The sequence below is a fragment of the Eretmochelys imbricata genome, chromosome 3 (genome assembly GCF_965152235.1).
Source record: "Eretmochelys imbricata isolate rEreImb1 chromosome 3, rEreImb1.hap1, whole genome shotgun sequence".
NCBI classification, from domain to species: domain Eukaryota; kingdom Metazoa; phylum Chordata; order Testudines; family Cheloniidae; genus Eretmochelys; species Eretmochelys imbricata.
This window is the reverse complement of record NC_135574.1, coordinates 73,377,824-73,396,924: the sequence shown is the minus strand read 5'-3', so window position 1 is coordinate 73,396,924 and position 19,101 is coordinate 73,377,824. Positions and strand designations below refer to the sequence as shown.

General features: G+C 42.2%; 1 protein-coding gene across 1 annotated transcript in view; it reads right to left on the bottom strand.

Annotated features, from left to right (window-relative positions):
• The window catches only part of UFL1 (UFM1 specific ligase 1), a 40,392-nt gene extending 21,816 nt beyond the window's left edge, over nt 1-18,576 (bottom strand). Inside the window, exons 1-7 of the mRNA XM_077812835.1 lie at nt 18,467-18,576; nt 17,106-17,251; nt 10,461-10,489; nt 9,596-9,693; nt 7,899-8,013; nt 5,470-5,600; nt 4,698-4,756 (exon numbers count right to left, since the gene is read on the bottom strand). Of these exons, the coding sequence (XP_077668961.1) occupies nt 4,698-4,756; nt 5,470-5,600; nt 7,899-8,013; nt 9,596-9,693; nt 10,461-10,489; nt 17,106-17,251; nt 18,467-18,543 (655 nt within the window). The 5' untranslated portion in view covers nt 18,544-18,576. The remainder of the gene's footprint in view (nt 1-4,697; nt 4,757-5,469; nt 5,601-7,898; nt 8,014-9,595; nt 9,694-10,460; nt 10,490-17,105; nt 17,252-18,466) is intronic.
• Between the last annotated feature and the right edge of the window lie 525 nt (nt 18,577-19,101).

Here is a 19,101-nt window from a genome sequence, read left to right as displayed (position 1 = left end):
CTGGAGTAAAACACGAAGTGGGAACACATATCACAGCTCTTCCTTCATTAACTGGCTAACAAGAATGGGAACAGAAAGCAAGGGGAACACAACCAGAAAGAAACAGAGAGACCCTTCCCTATGGCAAAAACCCACTAAATCTAAGTCATGACTAGAGAATTTGTGACAGGAGCTCTACAATACAGAAATGGACAGGCGAGCAAACAGGTGATAAATTACTTTTCCCCTTCCATCCAAAAAAAGGATAAACAACTGATGTGTATCATCCTCAGGACTGAAACAGAAAAGAGGGCTGGGGGACACACTATAGAAACTGCCATCTGAGAAAGTCGTCATCATGCAACTACTCATGGAATGCCCATCTCAACAGTATAAGCTACGGGTGTGTGGCCATGCGAACTGAATCTCTCAGGATGGGACAATAAAATATTAGGGGCAGTGATAAACACTGCCAAAGTGGGAACTATAGCATCTTGAAATTTAGGGCTTGTGAACCTGGCAAAATTGACTGGAATAGCTATTGCAGAATAACCTAGTTTGCAACAGCTATGTGGGAGTAACTCCCTATGTGGACACCGTTATTCTGAAATACGAGTGCCCACATGGGATATTATTCTGAAGTAGCTTGCACTTTAAATTCATACCCTATTATATTCCAGAATAACTTCCCTATTTACACAAAACCATATACACAACCAGCTAGGACTGCGACGAATAAAGCTAAGCAACTGGTAGCAACAGTGGAAAATTTTCGTAGGAAAAAAACAAAAATAGTTTTGGCCAGTCTAGGCTGTTTTCCATACTGGTGTAGGGACAAACCATTTTCAGCAACGGTTCAATTACCTAGCCTAGACAGCGCTTAACAGGCAACTTCGGAAGATTATAAAAAAAGTAAGTACTTATAACAACATGAAAAACAGAAGTTTACACTATCTACTTTTGAAAACAAACTCTACATACCCATACTACCTAACATACAGAAACAATACAGCATATTGAATGTGCACTGCATTGATTTTATTACTCATTTTACATTCTCAATCTTACTTCCATTCAAAGTTCATGGAAAAAAGCTTTATTTACAAGATTTTGACACAAAAATTAAAATATAGCCAAACTATAGGTATTATTATTGGTAGAGCACTAACAGTGTGCCAGGTGCTTTACAGACAGGCGTGGAAGTGAAGCTCTCAAAATAGATGTAAAAATTACTGGTTAAAAATGATATTTCTAAAATTACAAGATTCCTACAGGACAAGCACTGTGCCTTTACAGGAGATTTTACAGCACAAAAGAGCCTTCATCCTGTTTGGACCCTTTGGATGCTAGAACAACAAAAACAATGAAATATTTATACAAAAGAGTTTTAAATAAAAGTGAAAATAATTTAGGTCCCATAAGATCTTATCCAAAGACCACTGATGTTAATGAGAGTTTTTCCATGGACTGCAATGGTCTTTCGATTAGGGCTACAGTGCTCAGAAGTGAGGGAACATGATGCTTTCTATTAAGTTTTGTAAATTTATTACTTCCTTAACTGAAACTATTTTACATTTCTAAATATAAGCATTCTTATTATAAACAGCCTGATGTCATCTTAAGGTGAACAATGGCATGGCAATATTATAAGATCAAAGATGGGTTCTGGGGTCAAAGGGATACAGCTAGGGGGACACCCCACCGCAGGGCACTGGGGGATAGGAGACGCGGGTGAATGGGCTAGGGGCACACCCCACAGCTGTAGCGTTGGGGGCTGCCCCACGGTAGGGCTCTGGATTGGAAGGTGCCCTGCGGCTGGGCTCTGGGGGGTAGGAGGTGTGGTGTCTGGGCTAGGGAGGCATCCTGCAGCTGGGGTCTGATGGGGAGGGGGTGTGGGTGTCTGAGACCAAAGGGGCAGAGTTTTCCCCCCAAGATGTGCCTAGCTGACACATGTGACACACCCAGACTGAGGCACCCAACAAAAGTCTAACAGAAGCAGGAACTGGATTGTCATAGGAGTTTCTTTAACTCTCTGCTCCTCAGAGAAACTTTTTGTTGTCTGTGTTGTTAGACATACTTGCTGACAAGTATTTTGAAATAAATTACTAAATTAATTGAAAATGGTGTAATTATATTGTGTTATTCTGACAAATAAAATATGCATAATTTTAAAATATTGCACACAGAATTTTTAGGCACAGAATTGCCCCAGAAGTACCTTATGTATGATAAGAATCCTCATGTGGCAACACTGTCAAATTTCTGAATTATATCACAAGAAATAATGATTAATTCAGCCTTTCTCAGTCTAGACCACGGGTTCTCAAACTGGGGGTTGGGACCCCTCAGGGGTTGCGAGGTTATTACATGGGGAGTCACAAGCTGTCAGCCTCCACCCCAAACCATGCTTTGCATCCAGCATTTATAATGGTGTTAAATATATTAAAAAAAAGTTTTTAATTTATAAGGAGGGGTCACACTCAGAGGCTTGCTATTTGAAACGGGTCACCAGTACAAAAGTATGAGAACCACTGTTCTAGACAGAAGCCTTAGCAATTTTGGGATAAAATTACTTGGGCTTGGTACCCTAATTCCTGCATTAAGATATCACTTTGATCTCCACACAGGTATGAAGACAAAGTCCCTGCTCCAAATCTGCAAAGGGAACTACAGGTCAAGCTCTGGGCCCACAGGTTCTCATTGCAGAACTGGGGCCTAAAAAGACAGCATTCAAAGTAAAAGGAAATGGAAGGCAATGAACAAGCAGAATAACTAAATGAAGTTAAGCTCATGGCTTTCTAATGCTATTTATAAATACCCTCTCCCCCCCCATTTTTCAGTATATTTAGTGTGTACCACTATATATCACTAGAGTTAGAGCTGCTCATTTTCTGTTGTGGCTGGGCTACGGTAAAGTGAAGGGTAAACCCCTTTGAAATCCCTCCTGGCCAGGGGAAAGCTCCTCTCACCTGTAAAGGGTTAAGAAGCTAAAGGTAACCTCGCTGGCACCTGACCAAAATGACCAATGAGGAGACAAGATACTTTCAAAAGCTGGGAGGAGGGAGAGAAACAGAGGGTCTGAGTCTGTCTGTATGCTGGTCTTTGCCAGGGATAGACCAGGAATGGAGTCTTAGAACTTTTAGTAAGTAATCTAGCTAGGTATGTGTTAGATTATGATTTCTTTAAATGGCTGAGAAAAGAATTGTGCTGAATAGAATAACTATTTCTGTCTGTGTATCTTTTTTGTAACTTAAGGTTTTGCCTAGAGGGGTTCTCTATGTTTTTGAATCTAATTACCCTATAAGATATCTACCATCCTGATTTTACAGGGGGGATTTCTTTATTTCTATTTACTTCTATTTTTATTAAAAGTCTTCTTGTAAGAAAACTGAATGCTTTTTCATTGTTCTCAGATCCAAGGGTTTGGGTCTGTGGTCACCTACGCAAATTGGTGAGGCTTTTTATCCAACATTTCCCAGGAAAGGGGGGGTGCAAGTGTTGGGAGGATTGTTCATTGTTCTTAAGATCCAAGGGTCTGGGTCTGTAGTCACCTAGGCAAATTGGTGAGGCTTTTTACCAAACCTTGTCCAGGAAGTGGGGTGCAAGGTTTTGGGAAGTATTTTGGGGGGAAAGACATGTCCAAACAGCTCTTCCCCAGTAACCAGTATTAGTTTGGTGGTGGTAGCGGCCAATCCAAGGACAAACGGTGGAATATTTTGTACCTTGGGGAAGTTTTGACCTAAGCTGGTAAAGATAAGCTTAGGAGGTTTTTCATGCAGGTCCCCACATCTGTACCCTAGAGTTCAGAGTGGGGGAGGAACCTTGACAGGCTTGTTTAGTTTTAAGGAAAGAGAGTGGAAGAATCCTGGGGTCAGGGTCAGCAAGAGGATTGCAGGCATAAGGGAATTAGATTCAGATGCCAGTGGGAGAGCCTAAAGGAGCAGTTAACCATGTAGAATGAAAGAAGAAAGGGAAGACAGGAACATTAATAGAACAAAGTCATGTGAGGCCCTGAAGGCAAAGAAAAGGAGATTAACTTTTATATAAGAGATGAGAAGCCCGCAAATGAACATAGGAAGACGTGGTCAGTCCACAGACAAGACACATGATCTTTGAGGTAGCATTTTGTATAGAATAGAGGAGACATGAGAGCTGGATAGTCAAAGAGTTGCAATAGTTGAGGTGAGAGCAAATCAAGGACTACAAAAGGAAATCTTCATGGATTGTAATTTTGTAAGGCTTTTTTAAATAAAAGAAAAAATAAACAAATAAGCGTGCGATTTATCTCCCAGATTACTAAGACCTCTAGTTATGAGCATAACAAAAACTCTGCCTCAGCAATATCAAAATAAAGTCAATAAGTAAAAATCCTATGCAGTTAAAGTCATTCAGCTATGTGAAATCTGTGTCCTTTTGCATGCTCCATGGATAAAAATACCAGTAGCTGAGAGCACATAATGAAACAGAAGACAAAAATGAACATTGCACTTCTTGCATCATTCCACTCCCTTAGATGTATTCCATCAATGATCTTTCATTGCTGCAGATATAGACATTTTTCTGAGCTGTAGACAGCACAAGAAGTCTACTACTTGTTAAACTAGAAAGGAGACTTATTGCTATTTATTTCAAAAACAATACTAAAAGGTTTAATTGAAATGATTAATTCCAACAATAAAGAATCTAAATACATGAAACAAAATCTGAAACAAACTCACAGTAAAGCAATTGTTCCTGGAATCCATACCGAGTGATCAAGTTAGTTACAGGAGTAGGCCTATAAAGAATAAAAAGGATAAACATGGAAACAGGCCTGGAGACTCCCAAATTGAAGTAGAATCTACAAACAAGTACCTCTGGACTTTTCCCCCCCAAGAAAGGAATATTCTGAAAAACCGATCAAGTGTATTAGCCAGACTGTTTAAATATGGCAGTAACAATTTATGACATTAATAAATTCATATTGGTTTAAAACTGTATTAGTACTACTGTAAATATCACACACACACACAAACTTCTGCTAACTAAGTTCATGCTCAAGATAGAGCATTAAGATAGCTATTGAATGGATACCCAAATTTCTGAAAAATGAAGTGTGGTTGGTAGATATTAATCTGTAATTATGTCAGTGAGGGGACACTTTCCAGAAAATTAAGAATTCACAGTGAATTCATGACCAGCAGTGTTAGCCAGTTTTTCAAAATATTTTCCCATTGTAATTTAGCTCATTTTAGCTAACTAGTCTTCCCTTTTCTAGCGATAAGCCTTTCCTCTTGCTCAAGTACCTTTGTACATCAGCAGAGGACTGGGCTCACTTTACATGTTTCTCCAAAAAAGTACACAAAATTCTCTCACTGTAAAATGAATTGTAACTGCAAAAGTCTCATACATATGCCTTTATTTTCTTTTTTGTATATTACAAATAAATCAGATGCATAAATAATGCTGTAAATCACATTTCTACATATAGATATTTGTGTTAGGGCTTACCTAGTAATTGCACTGAACAGACCACGAATGCGTGCTCGATGCCGGGCTACAAATGCCTCCGTAAAAATCACTCCTTTGTTGTCCTGATCTATCTGGCCATGAATAATTCTACCAAGACGGGGGGACAATGCCTGTCAACAGAAGTTATGATAAATGCTGGGACGAGAGTTTACAGTTACACAGCAAAGAAGAAAATAAAGTTAATTTGTCGAAATCAACATATTCAGAAATAAGAATGTATTTAAAATGGTAATAATTACTGAAGAATATTAAGATACTATAAAAAACACACAGATTGCATGTGTGAGGTCACGCTATTTTGACCCAACTGCAATCGCCAGGTTAAAGTAGCTTTCTCAGTAATACATACAATGACCTGAATTATTTAATGACTATTCCCTCTCCCACACATATTACAATCTTTACAGGTGAATGAAGAACGAACACATTGTGAAAGAAACCCATTTGGCCTTGGATTTCTAAGGTTGCACGTGCATGTTAAATCCTTTGTGTCTGTGACAAAGGAAGTCCCTGAACCACTCTTCTGAGATGTCAGAGTATAAGTTAACAGCAAGAAATAAAAAACCCCAGACAAAAGAAAAAAGAGATTGTTTTAAGTTACTAATTTGAATGCAGATTCCATTCAGATTGTCTGGGACAAAAAAAGAAAAACTGTGTATATATTCTGGACAATGTGTTTAGAAGATGATCATGCCAGAGACATTAAAGCCAGAAGGGACCATTAGAATCATAGAATATCAGGTTTGGAAGGGACCTCAGGAGGTCATCTAGTCCAACCCCCTGCTCAAAGCAGGACCAATCCCCAACTAAATCATCCCAGCCAGGGCTTTGTCAAGCCTGACCTTAAAAACCTCTAAGGAAGGAGATTCTACCACCTCCCTAGGTAATGCATTCCAGTGTTTCACCACCCTCCTAATGAAAAAGTTTGTGCTAATATCCAACCTAAACCTCCCCCACTGCAACTTGAGACCATTACTCCTTGTCCTGTCATCTTCTACCACTGAGAATAGTCTAGAACCATCCTCTTTGGAACCACCTCTCAGGTAGTTGAAAGCAGCTATCAAATCCCCCCTCATTCTTCTCTTCTGCAGACTAAACAATCCCAGTTCCCTCAGCCTCTCCTCATAAGTCATGTGTTCCAGACTCCTAATCATTTTTGTTGCCCTTCGCTGGACTCTCTCCAATTTATCCACATCCTTCTTGTAGTGTGGGGCCCAAAACTGGACACAGTACTCCAGATGAGGCCTCACCAATGTCAAATAGAGGGGAACGATCACGTCCCTCGATCTGCTGGCTATGCCCCTACTTATACATTCCAAAATGCCATTGGCCTTCTTGGCAACAAGGGCACACTGTTGACTCATATTCAGCTTCTCGTCCACTGTCACCCCTAGGTCCTTTTCCGCAGAACTGCTGTCTAGCCATTCGGTCCCTAGTCTAGCGGTGCATTGGATTCTTCCGTCCTAAGTGCAGGACACTGCACTTATCCTTGTTGAACCTCATCAGATTTCTTTTGGCCCAATCCTCCAATTTGTCTAGGTCCCTCTGTATCCTATCCCTACCTGCCACCGTATCTACCACTCCTCCTAGTTTAGTATCATCTGCAAATTTGCTGAGAGTGCAATCCACACCATCCTCCAGATCATTTATGAAGATATGAAGGTTGTGATAATTTAGTCTGAATTCGTGCATAACACAGGCCATAGGACTTCCCTTTCAATGCGGACTTCCTTTGAACAAGAGCTTTTCTCATTGAAAGGGAAGTCCTATGCCTGTGTTGAAAAAACATCCTAATTTTTAATTTAAAAATTTCCAGGGATAAAGGATATACTGCACAACTCTTGGTAAGTTGTTCCAATGCTGAATTACTCTTACAGTTAAAAACGTGGATCTTAATATATAGTCTAAGTTTGTCTAGTTTCAACTTCCAGCCCGTGGTTCTTGTTATATTTTTCTCCTCTAGATTGAAGGGCACTCCTATTATCATATTTCTGTTCCCCAGGTAGGTACTTATAGATTGTGATCAAGTTCAGCCCTGAATCTTCTCTTTTATAAGCTAACTAGATTGATCCCCTTGAGTCTTTCACCTGAAGGCAGTTTTTCAAATTCTTTGATTACACTCTTAAAGTATGTTTGTTCCTTTCTCCTAAAGTATCACAATGGCTGAGAGGAAACCTAGCTCAGTTCAGATACCGAAATCCATACCGGCAAATTTTAATCTAAATCGGTTCATAGCCGCTAAAATGCAAACCTGAGAGATTTAATACTGACCTGCTTAGGACACTACCCAAGACTTCATATAACTATCATCTTTGTTGCCTGGATAATAAAGTTGCTATAAAAGGGAAACATTTCTTCAAATCAGAATTCAATGTTTCTATATGAAAGGGTAGATAACATGCAGTAACCTGTATCAAGAAGTCTCCTGGAAGGTCGTATGCCTTGCAGAGTTCAGATATTGTCACCTGACCAGTTTCCTGTAGTTTATCATTTATTTCTTCTGCTAATTGGTCTAGGTAACTCCTTATGTAAAACCAGGAAGAAAAGACATTAGCGTGACATTCCCAATTCAACTTGCATCTCTTTACGTACAGTTATTCTGCCTCATTAAATTTATTTGTTCAGAGTAAACATTTTTCCAGGGTATACATAAATACATGGGAACTTACTATAAAATAGAAATAGAGGGGCTGTGGTAATTCATCTTGCTCACTACAACTATTACAGGGAAAAGGTTGTATTTTTAAAATTCTGCTAACCAACCCACTAGTTTGCAACCTGTTCATTTATTTCCTTACAAGGAACAATAAGAAGTAATTTCACAACCCCCTCATAAAAAACACACACATTTTTTTCTCTCCAAGGAACCTGAACATGGATTTTTATGGGAGATGAGAGTGCTCAGCATGTGACTGGTTCTGGTCCATGGAAGTCTATTCTCTGCCCCAAAAATAAGTTCTGAAGCATAATAAATAATAGAAGACTATAGTTATATTGCACCTATAACATCTAAAGTTGTATCTCTTGACCACTGTATACAATAACTCCTCACTTAACACTGTAGTTATGTTCCTGAAAAACGCGACTTTAAGCAAAACGATGTTAAGCAAATCCAATTTCCCCATAAGAATTAATGTAAATAGGGGGGTTAGGTTCCAGGGAATTTTTTTTTTTGCCAGGCAAAAGACTGTATTTTTTTTTATATATACACGCACATATATACACACACAGTATAAGTTTTAAATAAACAATTTAATACTGTACACAGCAATGATGATTGTGAAGCTTGGTTGAGGTGGTGAATTCAGAGGATGGGATATTTCCCAGGGAATATTGCTAAATGATGAACTAGCAATTGGCTGAGCCCTCAAGGGGTTAACTAGTTGTTAATGTAGCCTCACACTCTACAAGGCAGCAGGAATGGATGGGGGGGGGGGGGTAGACAGCATAGCAGACAGAGAGGGAGACACAGTGTGTGCCTGAGAGAGAGATGCGCATTTCCCCTTTAAGTACCTGAACCACTCTTAAGTACACTGCCTTGTTAAGGTAATGAGTAAGCTAAGACCACAACTGCTGCCAGAAAGCTCCCTCCATCCTGAGCCCTGTCCCGTGTCCCTCTGAGATGGGGTAAGCGGGGTGCAGGAGCAAGGGAGAGAGGGACACTCTGACATTAGGCCCCCTCTTCCCCTCCTCCCCCCAAGAAAGCAGAAGGCTCGGGGAGCAGCTCCAAGGCAGAGGGCAGGAGCAGCACATGGCAGTGGGGGGGAGGGACAGCTGAACTGCTAGCAATTGGTAGCCTGCTGGGCGGCTGCCTGCCGCACAGGGAACTTAGGGGAGCAGGGAGTTGATAGGGAGGCTGCCGGTCCACCCTGGTTCCAAGCCCCCCACCAGCTAGCTGCAACATGCTGCTCTTTCTGCCAGCAGTGGACATGGACAAAGCAGGCAACTGCCTGCTTTGTTAGAAGGGAACATTTCGCAACTTTAAACAAGCATGTTCCCTAATTGATCAGCAATGTAACAACGAAACAACGTTAACCGGGATGACTTTATACTCCTTTTCTTTTTAAGTGAGGACTTACTGTACATTTCTCCAGAAGATACTCACTCATTTATAAACTGTCCCAGTACCAGCTGAATAGTTCTGTCTGATTTAACAATGTCATTAGCTCGGCTTTCAATATGGACCAGGTCGACATTTATTATCTGGGAAAAAAAAATCCATCAGTCCCTTAAATTCAAATTAACTTTCAGACATTAAGACATACTTTCAAAAGGATATCTGCTTTTTATTTGCTCTATCATATTTATGTGCAAGTAAGTCTGTGGCTTGGAACAGAAGCGTTTGTGCTTTTAAAACATCTCTTCTAATAACAACTAGGTTAAAGGGTCCTAGAAAAGTAAGATTTTTGTAAAGCTCTGAAAAGAAACACTTTGTCTTCCAGAAAGTTTTCTGATTTCAAGCAATTTTACTTGAGACAGAAGGAAAAATTAGTCACAGAAGATGACTGGGGGATAGAGATTAGTGGAGACAAGCGATTAAGGAAGAAAGAGAGAGGACCCAGAGAGGCATGCAAAGTTTATTATATTTCACTGCATGACCCAATAGCTCTAAATTTTAGCAAAGGCGGACCTTTCTTATCCACCTGTACTTCTCAGTTTAAGAAAGCAGAAATATTCAAATCATCAAAAAAAACCTGCTTCTTTTTTTTAGGGGCAATTTTAAAGAGTGTCACAGTACTACAGAGTACTTATTTATCTCAAAATCAGAATACGCATGAATACAACATTTGTGAAGTGATACACAAATGGACAAAGTAGTCAAAGTTAGTGAGAAGTGCCACCAGTTTTGCAACCACTGCTATACAGCACTTCAATATCAGCATAGTAACTTACTTTGAGACTGACTGATGCAGTACAAATAGAGAAACACAGAAACAAAAAGTATATGTATTTTTATAACAAAAAATTACCTGTTGTAAGTCAACAATGTTTACTCGACCTTTGAAAAAATACAAATATAATTTAAGTATTTAGTACATCAAAAGCTTTGAACAGGTTTATAATGCAGCACAGCCAATCAAGTATGAACTCTATTTCATTTTTTTTTAAGTGATCACAAGGAGTGTGATTGACAGCATTTAAAGCTGAAATCTGTTTAATCAGAGGAAAAAATCCACATAATGGCAGCAACAGTGCAAGATTCCCCATGACACCCTATATGCCTAAAGACAACGTTAACAGAGTCTATAAAAGGTAGAAGAATTGTTGAGACTCTCCCCCCTTTACCTCTGTGCTGAAACTGTCATGTTATGATGCCAACAAAACATGAAGAAATGGTTACTCTCCCTGTGCAGTAACTGTGGTTCTTCAAGATGTGTCCTGTCCCCCTATGAGTGCTCCACTCTAGGTGCACTTGCACCCCGTGCTTTTGATAGGAGTTTGCTCATAGCAGTGTCCATTCGGCCTGCACATGCGTGTTACTCAGCCTCATTCCCCATGCTGTTGCTATATAGCATTGTTCAGGCTAACCTCCACAAAGCACCATGACAGAGGGGAAGGAGAATGGGTAGTGGAGCACACATGGGAACACACACCTCAAAGAACCACAGTTACTGCACAGGGTGAATAACCATTTCTTCTTCTTCGAGTAGTGTCCCCATGAATGCTCCACTCTAGCTGACTACCAAGCAGTTCCCCTTTAAGGAGGAGGGAGCTTCAGAGTCTCATTCAGTACGGAACAAAGTACAGCTGAGCCAAACACGGTATCAGAAGCAGTATCACAAATTATTACAGCAAATGTATGCACAGAAGTCCAAGTTGTGCCTTTACATACTACAATGATAGGAGTGATAGGATCAACACTGCAAGTGTCACCATTCTGAATTTTTGTGCCTTCACAAATGTGTTGAGTAGTCTTAAATCTAGGATGGATCTCCAACCATCATTTTTTATCAGAACCAGGAAATACCTGGAATAAAACCGCTTCCCTCTGAGCTGTGTGAAACCTGATTCTATAGTACACAAGTGTAGAAGAGAGTCTATTTCCTGCCATAGCAGGTTCTCATGGGAGGAGTCCCTGAATAGGGAAGGAGGGTTGTGAGCGGAAAAGAATTGAAGTGGATGGAGTACCCTGTGTAAATGATCTCTAAAACCCACTTGTCAGTAGTTATGGTGAAAAGAGTTGCCGAAAGGAGGAAAGCATGTGAAACGTTATAGCTGATAAGAAAGAGGATGGCAGCTCAGGATCTCAACCATCCCATCAAAATTGATCCTTTGAAGTGGACAGTTGTGAAGTTGAAGGCTGAGAGGTGGGTGGTTTCCGTCTCTGAAATCTCTGCCTCTTGTGGTGAGGTTTTATGGCCTCTGCTAACTCAGGAACTGTGCAGGATGGATCTCTGTGCTTTCTGGGACCTAGTAAATTCTCTTTTCAGAGCAGGTGTGTAGCTCCCTGGAGATTGTAAAGTGGCTCTGCAATCTTTTAATGTATGCAGGGATTCGTCCATATTACCAGCAAACAACTTAATGCCGTCAAAAGGAAGGTCTTCTATCGTATTCTGGATCTCCTTTGGGAAGCCAGGGGACCCTCCTCATAACTACTGCTGTAGAAATAGAATAAGTAGTAGTGTTGGCAGCGTTGAGAGAAACCTGCAGAGATATCCTGTGAGGAGTTGGCTTTCTGCAATAATTGACTGGAACTGCTCTCTGTGTTCTGTCGGCAGATGGTCAATAAAAGAGTTTAGCTTGATAAAATTTGTGTAGATGTAGTTGGCGATTCTAAACTATAAAGTAGTCGAAGAATCAGATTTTCTACAAAGAAGGTTGAGATGCTTATGATTTTTATCATAGAGTGCAGATTTAGTGTAGTTCTGCCTACCACATTTGTTAACTGCCTCAACTGCCAAGGAATTAAGAGATGGGTGAGAAAAAAATTATGACTCCTTAGAGGGAAATGTTTTTTGACTGCCCTTTTGCACGTGGGAGAAATTGACGCCAGAGTATGCCAAATGACCTTTGTAGGATCCAGGAGTGCCTTGTTGACTGGCAGGGCAACGTGGGCATAAGAGGCTATATGGAGGACGTCAAGCAGCTTCTGATGTGGTTCTTCAAATGCAGCGACCCTCAACCTTTCCAGACTACTTTGAGGAGTTTGATTTGTCTAATGTACCCCCAAGTTTCACCTCACTTAAACAATAATTGCTTACAAAAGCAGACAAAAATACAAGAGTATCACAGCACACAGTTACTGAAAAATTGCTTACTTTCTCATTTTTACCATATAAATTATAAAATAAATCAATTGGAATATAAATATTGTACTTACATTTCAGTGTACAGTATACAGAAAAGGATAAACAAGTCATTCGCTGTATGAAATTTTAGTTTGTACTGATTTTGCTAGCGCTTTTTATGTAGCCTCTTGTAAAACTAGGCAAATCTCTAGATGAGTTACTGTACCCCCGGAAGACCTCTGTGTACCCCTGGTTCAGAACTACTGCTTCAATCTCCTCAAGAGGGATCTGTAAAGAATCCACGATGCTCTTGATGAGATCCTGAAACTGCTTAAAAATCTTCAGCCAGCGATGGTGGAGCTTCATCCTGGGATGAAGAAAGATGTTCGCGGTTGGAGAAACCGCATCATCAGCCCTGGCCTCCTATTCCTCAAAGGTCTCTTCTTGAGTCTCCAGTAAAGGGAGGATAGGAGGGTTGTCTCTCTCTGTGAATGGCTGAACTTTAGGCTCTAGACAATTGGTGGCAATAAGCCACCCAGGGATTCCAGCATGGCCAAAAGGGTGGCACATATGGCATGGGTGGTGGAATCCACAAGTGCTCACCCCAGCGGGATAGTAGCTGTGGACATCTGTCATGAGTGAGCTCAGGCTCCTCAGAAAAAGAATCCTCATGGGGTGGAGTGGAGAGCCTTGAACAGATATTTGGGAGATTGAGGCAAAATTTTTCTCTGAATCCTCCTCCTTTAAGTCCTTGGTAATGGTGAGAGAACAGAAGCAGCTTGAGATACCACCATCAGTACCGGGTAGGTGTCCAGAGATCTGGAAGTTCTTGGTGCCAAAAAGATATCGGCGTTAAGCAATGGTGAATCAGGAGTCTTGGACGCTCTGAGGTCTTGGGGAAACCAGGCATCTTACAGTACTGACAGCATTGTTGGTATTGTGTCCAGGGCTTGTGCTGAAGTAAGAGTAGTGATGGTACTGTGAGTATCAAATGCTCTGGGTGGAATCCAGACAGAGCCCAACCAATCTTTTCCAGTACCATTGTAGAACTCTTCTTGCCGCTGCGGTCTCCTACTAGTATCAAAGGTCTCTCGGAGCCCGATATTTTAGGGTTTCTTCACTTAGCAGAGCTCTCGGTACTTGAGAAATCAGCAGCCTCGGGGATACCATGTCTGAGACTGATGGGATCCGAGGGAGCTGATGTATTCGATTTCTTTGATGTAAGTTCCCTACCTGGAAAACTTGGAGCACAGTCATTGGAAGACTTATGAGAGGAATCGTGGGTCTTCCTCTTAGATGCCCTTGAGGAGTGTAGTTCAGAGACAGAAGAGGCACCCGACTTACTCGGAGACTGGTTTATGCAAGGGGGAGGAGGGTGAAGAGCTCCTGACCTGGGTCAGAGGCCATTCGCAGCAAGTTCTCCATCATAAGAAGTCAAAGTTTATCTCCCTGTTCTTTCTGGCTCTAGATTTTAACGCCAGACAGAAGTTGCACTTTTGGGAATTATGAGATTCCCCAAGGCAATGGATGCAGTGGGAGTGTCCATCACTCACTGGGATTGCCTCCCAGCATGACAGGCAACCCCTGAATCCAGGAGAACTAAGCATAACCTTGGAAAGGGCAAAAGATCCCAGGGAGCAGAAGAATGATCAAAAAGCTATATAACACCTTTTTTTAAAAAAAATACAACTAATTACTTTAATAGACTAAGTACAAAAGCTAAGAGAACACAGCTGAGCCAAAACCAGAGGTGCTGGAACAATTTGTATAATGGGGGTGCTAAGAGCCATTGAATCAAACTGTAAACCCTGTATACAGTGGAAACCACTTCAAACCAGGGGGTGCAGCAACACTCCCAGCACCCCTTGTTCCAGCACCTACGGCCAAAACTCAACTTGAACAACTAGCTAAGGCTTTGTCGTAAGCCAGGACAGTTGAGAAAGAACTGAGAATGGTTAGCCCGCACAGTGCCATATAGCAACGGGATGGAGCATGAGACTGAATAACATGTATGCACAGGCCAAATGGACACTACTAGAGAAATCTTTAATCAAAGGCGCAGGGGATGCAACTGCACCTAGAGTGGAGCACCCATAGGAACACTACTAGAAGAGGAACACCAGTCTACTAGGGATGGAATTGAAACCACCAATTCTTTCTACATGTGCCAGAAACTGCTATCAAAGTAACAACTTTGAACTTTTGCCAAGCGGACACACTGATGCAGCACACATTAAGGTAATCTTTGGAAAAAATCAGCTGTAGTGCATGAATGCGGCAGGTGTGTTAACTTATTTTCCAAACCATATGATGATATGAACTTCACACACGAGGGAAAGATTTTAGATTAACTAGAGCAGGGATGGCCAACCTGTGGCTCTGGAGCCACATGTGGCCCTTCAGAAGTTAGTATGTGGCTCCTTGTATAGGCACCGACTCTGGGGCTGGAGTTACAGGCGCCAACTTTCCAATGTGCTGAGGGAAGCTCACTGCTCAACCCCCAACTCTGCCACAGGCACTGCCCCCATTCCACCCCTTCCCACCCCCACCCCTGAGTCTGCCATGCCCTCGCTCCTCCCCCCGCCCCCTCAGAGCCTCCTGCACGCCACGAAACAGCTGATCAGCAGGTATGGGGATGGGGGGGAGGCGCTGATCAGTGGGGCTGCCGATGGGTGGGAGGGAGGCAATAGGAGCACTGGGGGGTTGGGAGGGAAGCTGATGAGTAGCATATTACTGACGTATTACTGTGGCTCTTTGGCAATGTACATTGGTAAATTCTGGCTCCTTCTCAGGCTCAGGTTGGCCACCCCTGAACTAGAGGTACCATATGTTTCTCCGCATTCTAATTTAGGCCATGTCTACAGTAGGAATGCTTATCCAACAGAGTATACTAAATCAGCAAAGAGCACCTAGGGTGGACGCAGCTATACTGGGAAAGCAAAGCTTTGTATTGGAATAGTAAAACCACTCCCCCCAGGTAAAACATACTATACTGTTTAAAAGTGTAGTTTTATTGGTATAACTGTGTCTGCATTAGTGGCTTATGTTGACACAGCTGTTGGTCAGAGATCGTGCCTCTTTGCACCTCTGACTGATAGTTATGTTGCTACAGACAAATGGGTAGTTTAAGCCATATATGCTCCCTGTGCATCTAAACCATACCAAATACAGCAAAGCTTTTACTACTGTTCGCTGTGATATTATATAGACATGGAAGAACATGCTGGATATGATTCTACTTTCTACATCAACAAAATTGTTTCTAAATTGTGATTGTTTTTACCTCTTACAACATCGCTAGCAATAAAAATGTCTCAAATACAATTTTCAGATTCTGAGTCAAGGTTGCAGGCTTCGTTCTCAGGCCTCTTCTATTTCAGAAAATTTGCACTGATGAAACTAAGTCAATTTAACATCAAATCTAGTTACACCAGTGCAAACGTCCAATACAGATGTTCTTAAATTGGTTTAAATTACAATTCCCATGGCTGTAATGCATTTATATTAGAGGTTTTCACTGGTATAATTATATTGGTTTTAAATTGACAGTTATATTACCGTAGGTTTTCTAACAGATACACGCCTCTCAAAAATAATCTACTTGTGAAGTGAGTCAAACCTCATCATGGAACCCTTTAGATCCACTTTTCTGATTATAACTGCACATACATTTATTCCTCCACAGAGGAAAATGTTTGGTTAGTTGAGTGATTTGCCTGATTCAACAACCTTTTTTTAGTTGTCTTTGAAAACTGTCTAAATGTACCAGTCATGTTTAGACCATTTCTGACTGTAAAGCAATAATATTCAGTACAAAACAAAACCACCCATATGCACATGCTTATTTTGTACTACAAGATCAGGCTTTGAATGCCTACAAAAGTACAATGAATTTCTTCAGTCTTAATCACACTTTTAATGTGATAGCAACAGAGTCATTAACAATCATTAAACAGAGCACTACATTTATTGAATTTATAAAAATCACTATTTTATTTACTATACATACAAGATACAAACAATATTAATTCCCATAAAATATCAAAGCACATATTTTGGCTTATATTCTATATATATCATAATACTAGCAATATATTAAGCGTGCTAAAAGATTTCTTTTTGTGCGTTGTAACATCCTTGTCCTATATTCTTAATACTAGAAAATAAGGTAACATTGACAATTCTGGTTCACAACCAGCCAGTGGCCGGAGTTTGGAAGGGAGACAAGGGTAGAGGAATTAATCCTCAGTGAAGCAACAGGGAAATGCAAACTTAAGCCATATTAAGTTTATTGAAGGACAATGGCAATCTTCAAATCCCCAAATTATTTTCTATGATCTTGCTATTAATTTACTTGAAGTGAAGAAAAACAAATGTAACTCTTACCACCACAAACATGAAGCTCATCCTGTATTTCTCTGCTAATCTGTGCTGGAGTGATATACTCCTTTCCATCAAGCGTATGCACTACGTCCAGCTGCTTTTCAGCAATCAGTTTAGCAACAATCTCTATGCAGTTACGTTCAGACAGCCTGTGGACATTATAAAGAGTAACAAGGTCATTTAAAATGAGAATTTGCTAATTTTAGGATAAATAACTGAAGCTTTTCGCGTTTTACAATCTGAAATATTATTTTGCTGTTCTCTGCACACAACTTTCAATGTCAATTCCATACAAAATCCTAATTCTCTTTTCATTTTAAAAACATGGTCTTCGTACCTGCATACGTTCCTACAAAAGATTAAACTTTATTCATGTGAGTAGTATCAAGTTACTTTTCTTGCTCTCATGAATAGTCAATGTTTCAATGAGACCACTCACATCAGCAAAGTTAAACTCTTTGTCACCTTCCTATGAGTGTAGTTTGTTACTTTGAAACTTGATTTTTAAAATTAGTTAAATGAGTAAATGATTGCCCCCCCTTAAACAAAGTAAAATGGTTTGTCAAGACAAATAAAGACAACGCACTACTAAAAGATTAAATATTTAGCTGATCTGCTGATGTGGATAAATAGGACGCAGGAACTCAGAGGGGCGGTGTCAGTTTGAAACCCCATCAACTTTAAAATGTGAGTTAACATTTTCACTTGCCCATTTCTGTAGTTTTACAATCACTGCTTTCCTATTTCAAAAATGGGATTTCTCCCTTCCAAGGTGCCCGGCCCAAAGAACTCCTGACTCTGCAGTGACTGTGCAGGGCCCACTGGCCACAGAGAAAGGAAAAAGAACAGGAGGACTTGTGGCACCTTAGAGCCTAACACATTTATTTGAGCTACAGCTCAGGAAAGCTTATGCTCAAATAAATGTGTTAGTCTCCAAGGGGCCACAAGTCCTCCTGTTCTTTTTGCGGCTACAGACTAACACGGCTGCTACTCTGAAATCAGAGAAAGGAAAAAGCATTTTCTACTCCACTTTCAGCTACAGCAACCTTGTTAGGATCCGGGCCGCGGTGTGCTGGTCACCGCCCCCAGGGCAGGGCGCTACATGCCGCCCCCACCCCACCGGGCGGAGTGCTGCATCCCCGCCGCCGCTGCCGCCGCGCCCCGCAGAGCTGGACACCGGACCTCCCCACAACTGTCCAACACGCAGTGCCCGGCGCTGCCCAGCCCCCTCCCAGCGCTCGGGGCTTCCGCGGGCCGCCGCCTCCGGGCCGAGTTCGGGGGGGGGCGTGGCCGGGCGCCTCCTCTCGGTTGCCCGGCCGGGCGGGGGGGGGAGGGGAGGGGAGCAGGCACCCCAGTCCCGTCACCTCTGCGCTGCCTCGGCGAACTGCGCCCGCTGGAAGTCGGCAGCCAGTCTCCGGATCTCCTCCCAGGCGGCCGCCATCGCTACCTCCGCCGCCGCCACACGTCAGCCTAGCCGCCGAGCTACGGACCGGGAGCAGGGACAGACCGCTGCGGCGCGTCAACGATCGCCTTCGCCTCCCCACAGCGCCCCCTAGAGAGGAGAAGCAGTTGCGCAGGGAAAGCGGCTCCCCTTCCCGCCCCCGAGTGGGAGACGGGCTCCCCTGCGCCCGCCCAGCCCTGGACTTGCGGGGCTTCGATCCCGCGTGGGCCTGAAACGGGACAGGAGCCGTGTTAAATACCCAACCCCACTAAACCCTCCAGCCCTCAGCCTAGGGCCGGCTCCTATCCAGCCTGCCTGGGGCAAGTCATGGCCCCAGGTGGGACCTCCTCCGGGCTGCCAGCCCCCGACCTGCCACGTCCCGTCGGTACCTGCAGGCTGGCGACCATCCGCCAGGGGTGACACTTGTCATAGGAACGTGACGGTGGCAAGGAAATGCCACTTGGTGGGGAAGGTTTCTCAGGTGCAGGATGGAATTAAACTGGAGTCATCCAGGAATAGCTAAATTCACACCCCACCTTAATCCGAATGACCTTTCAA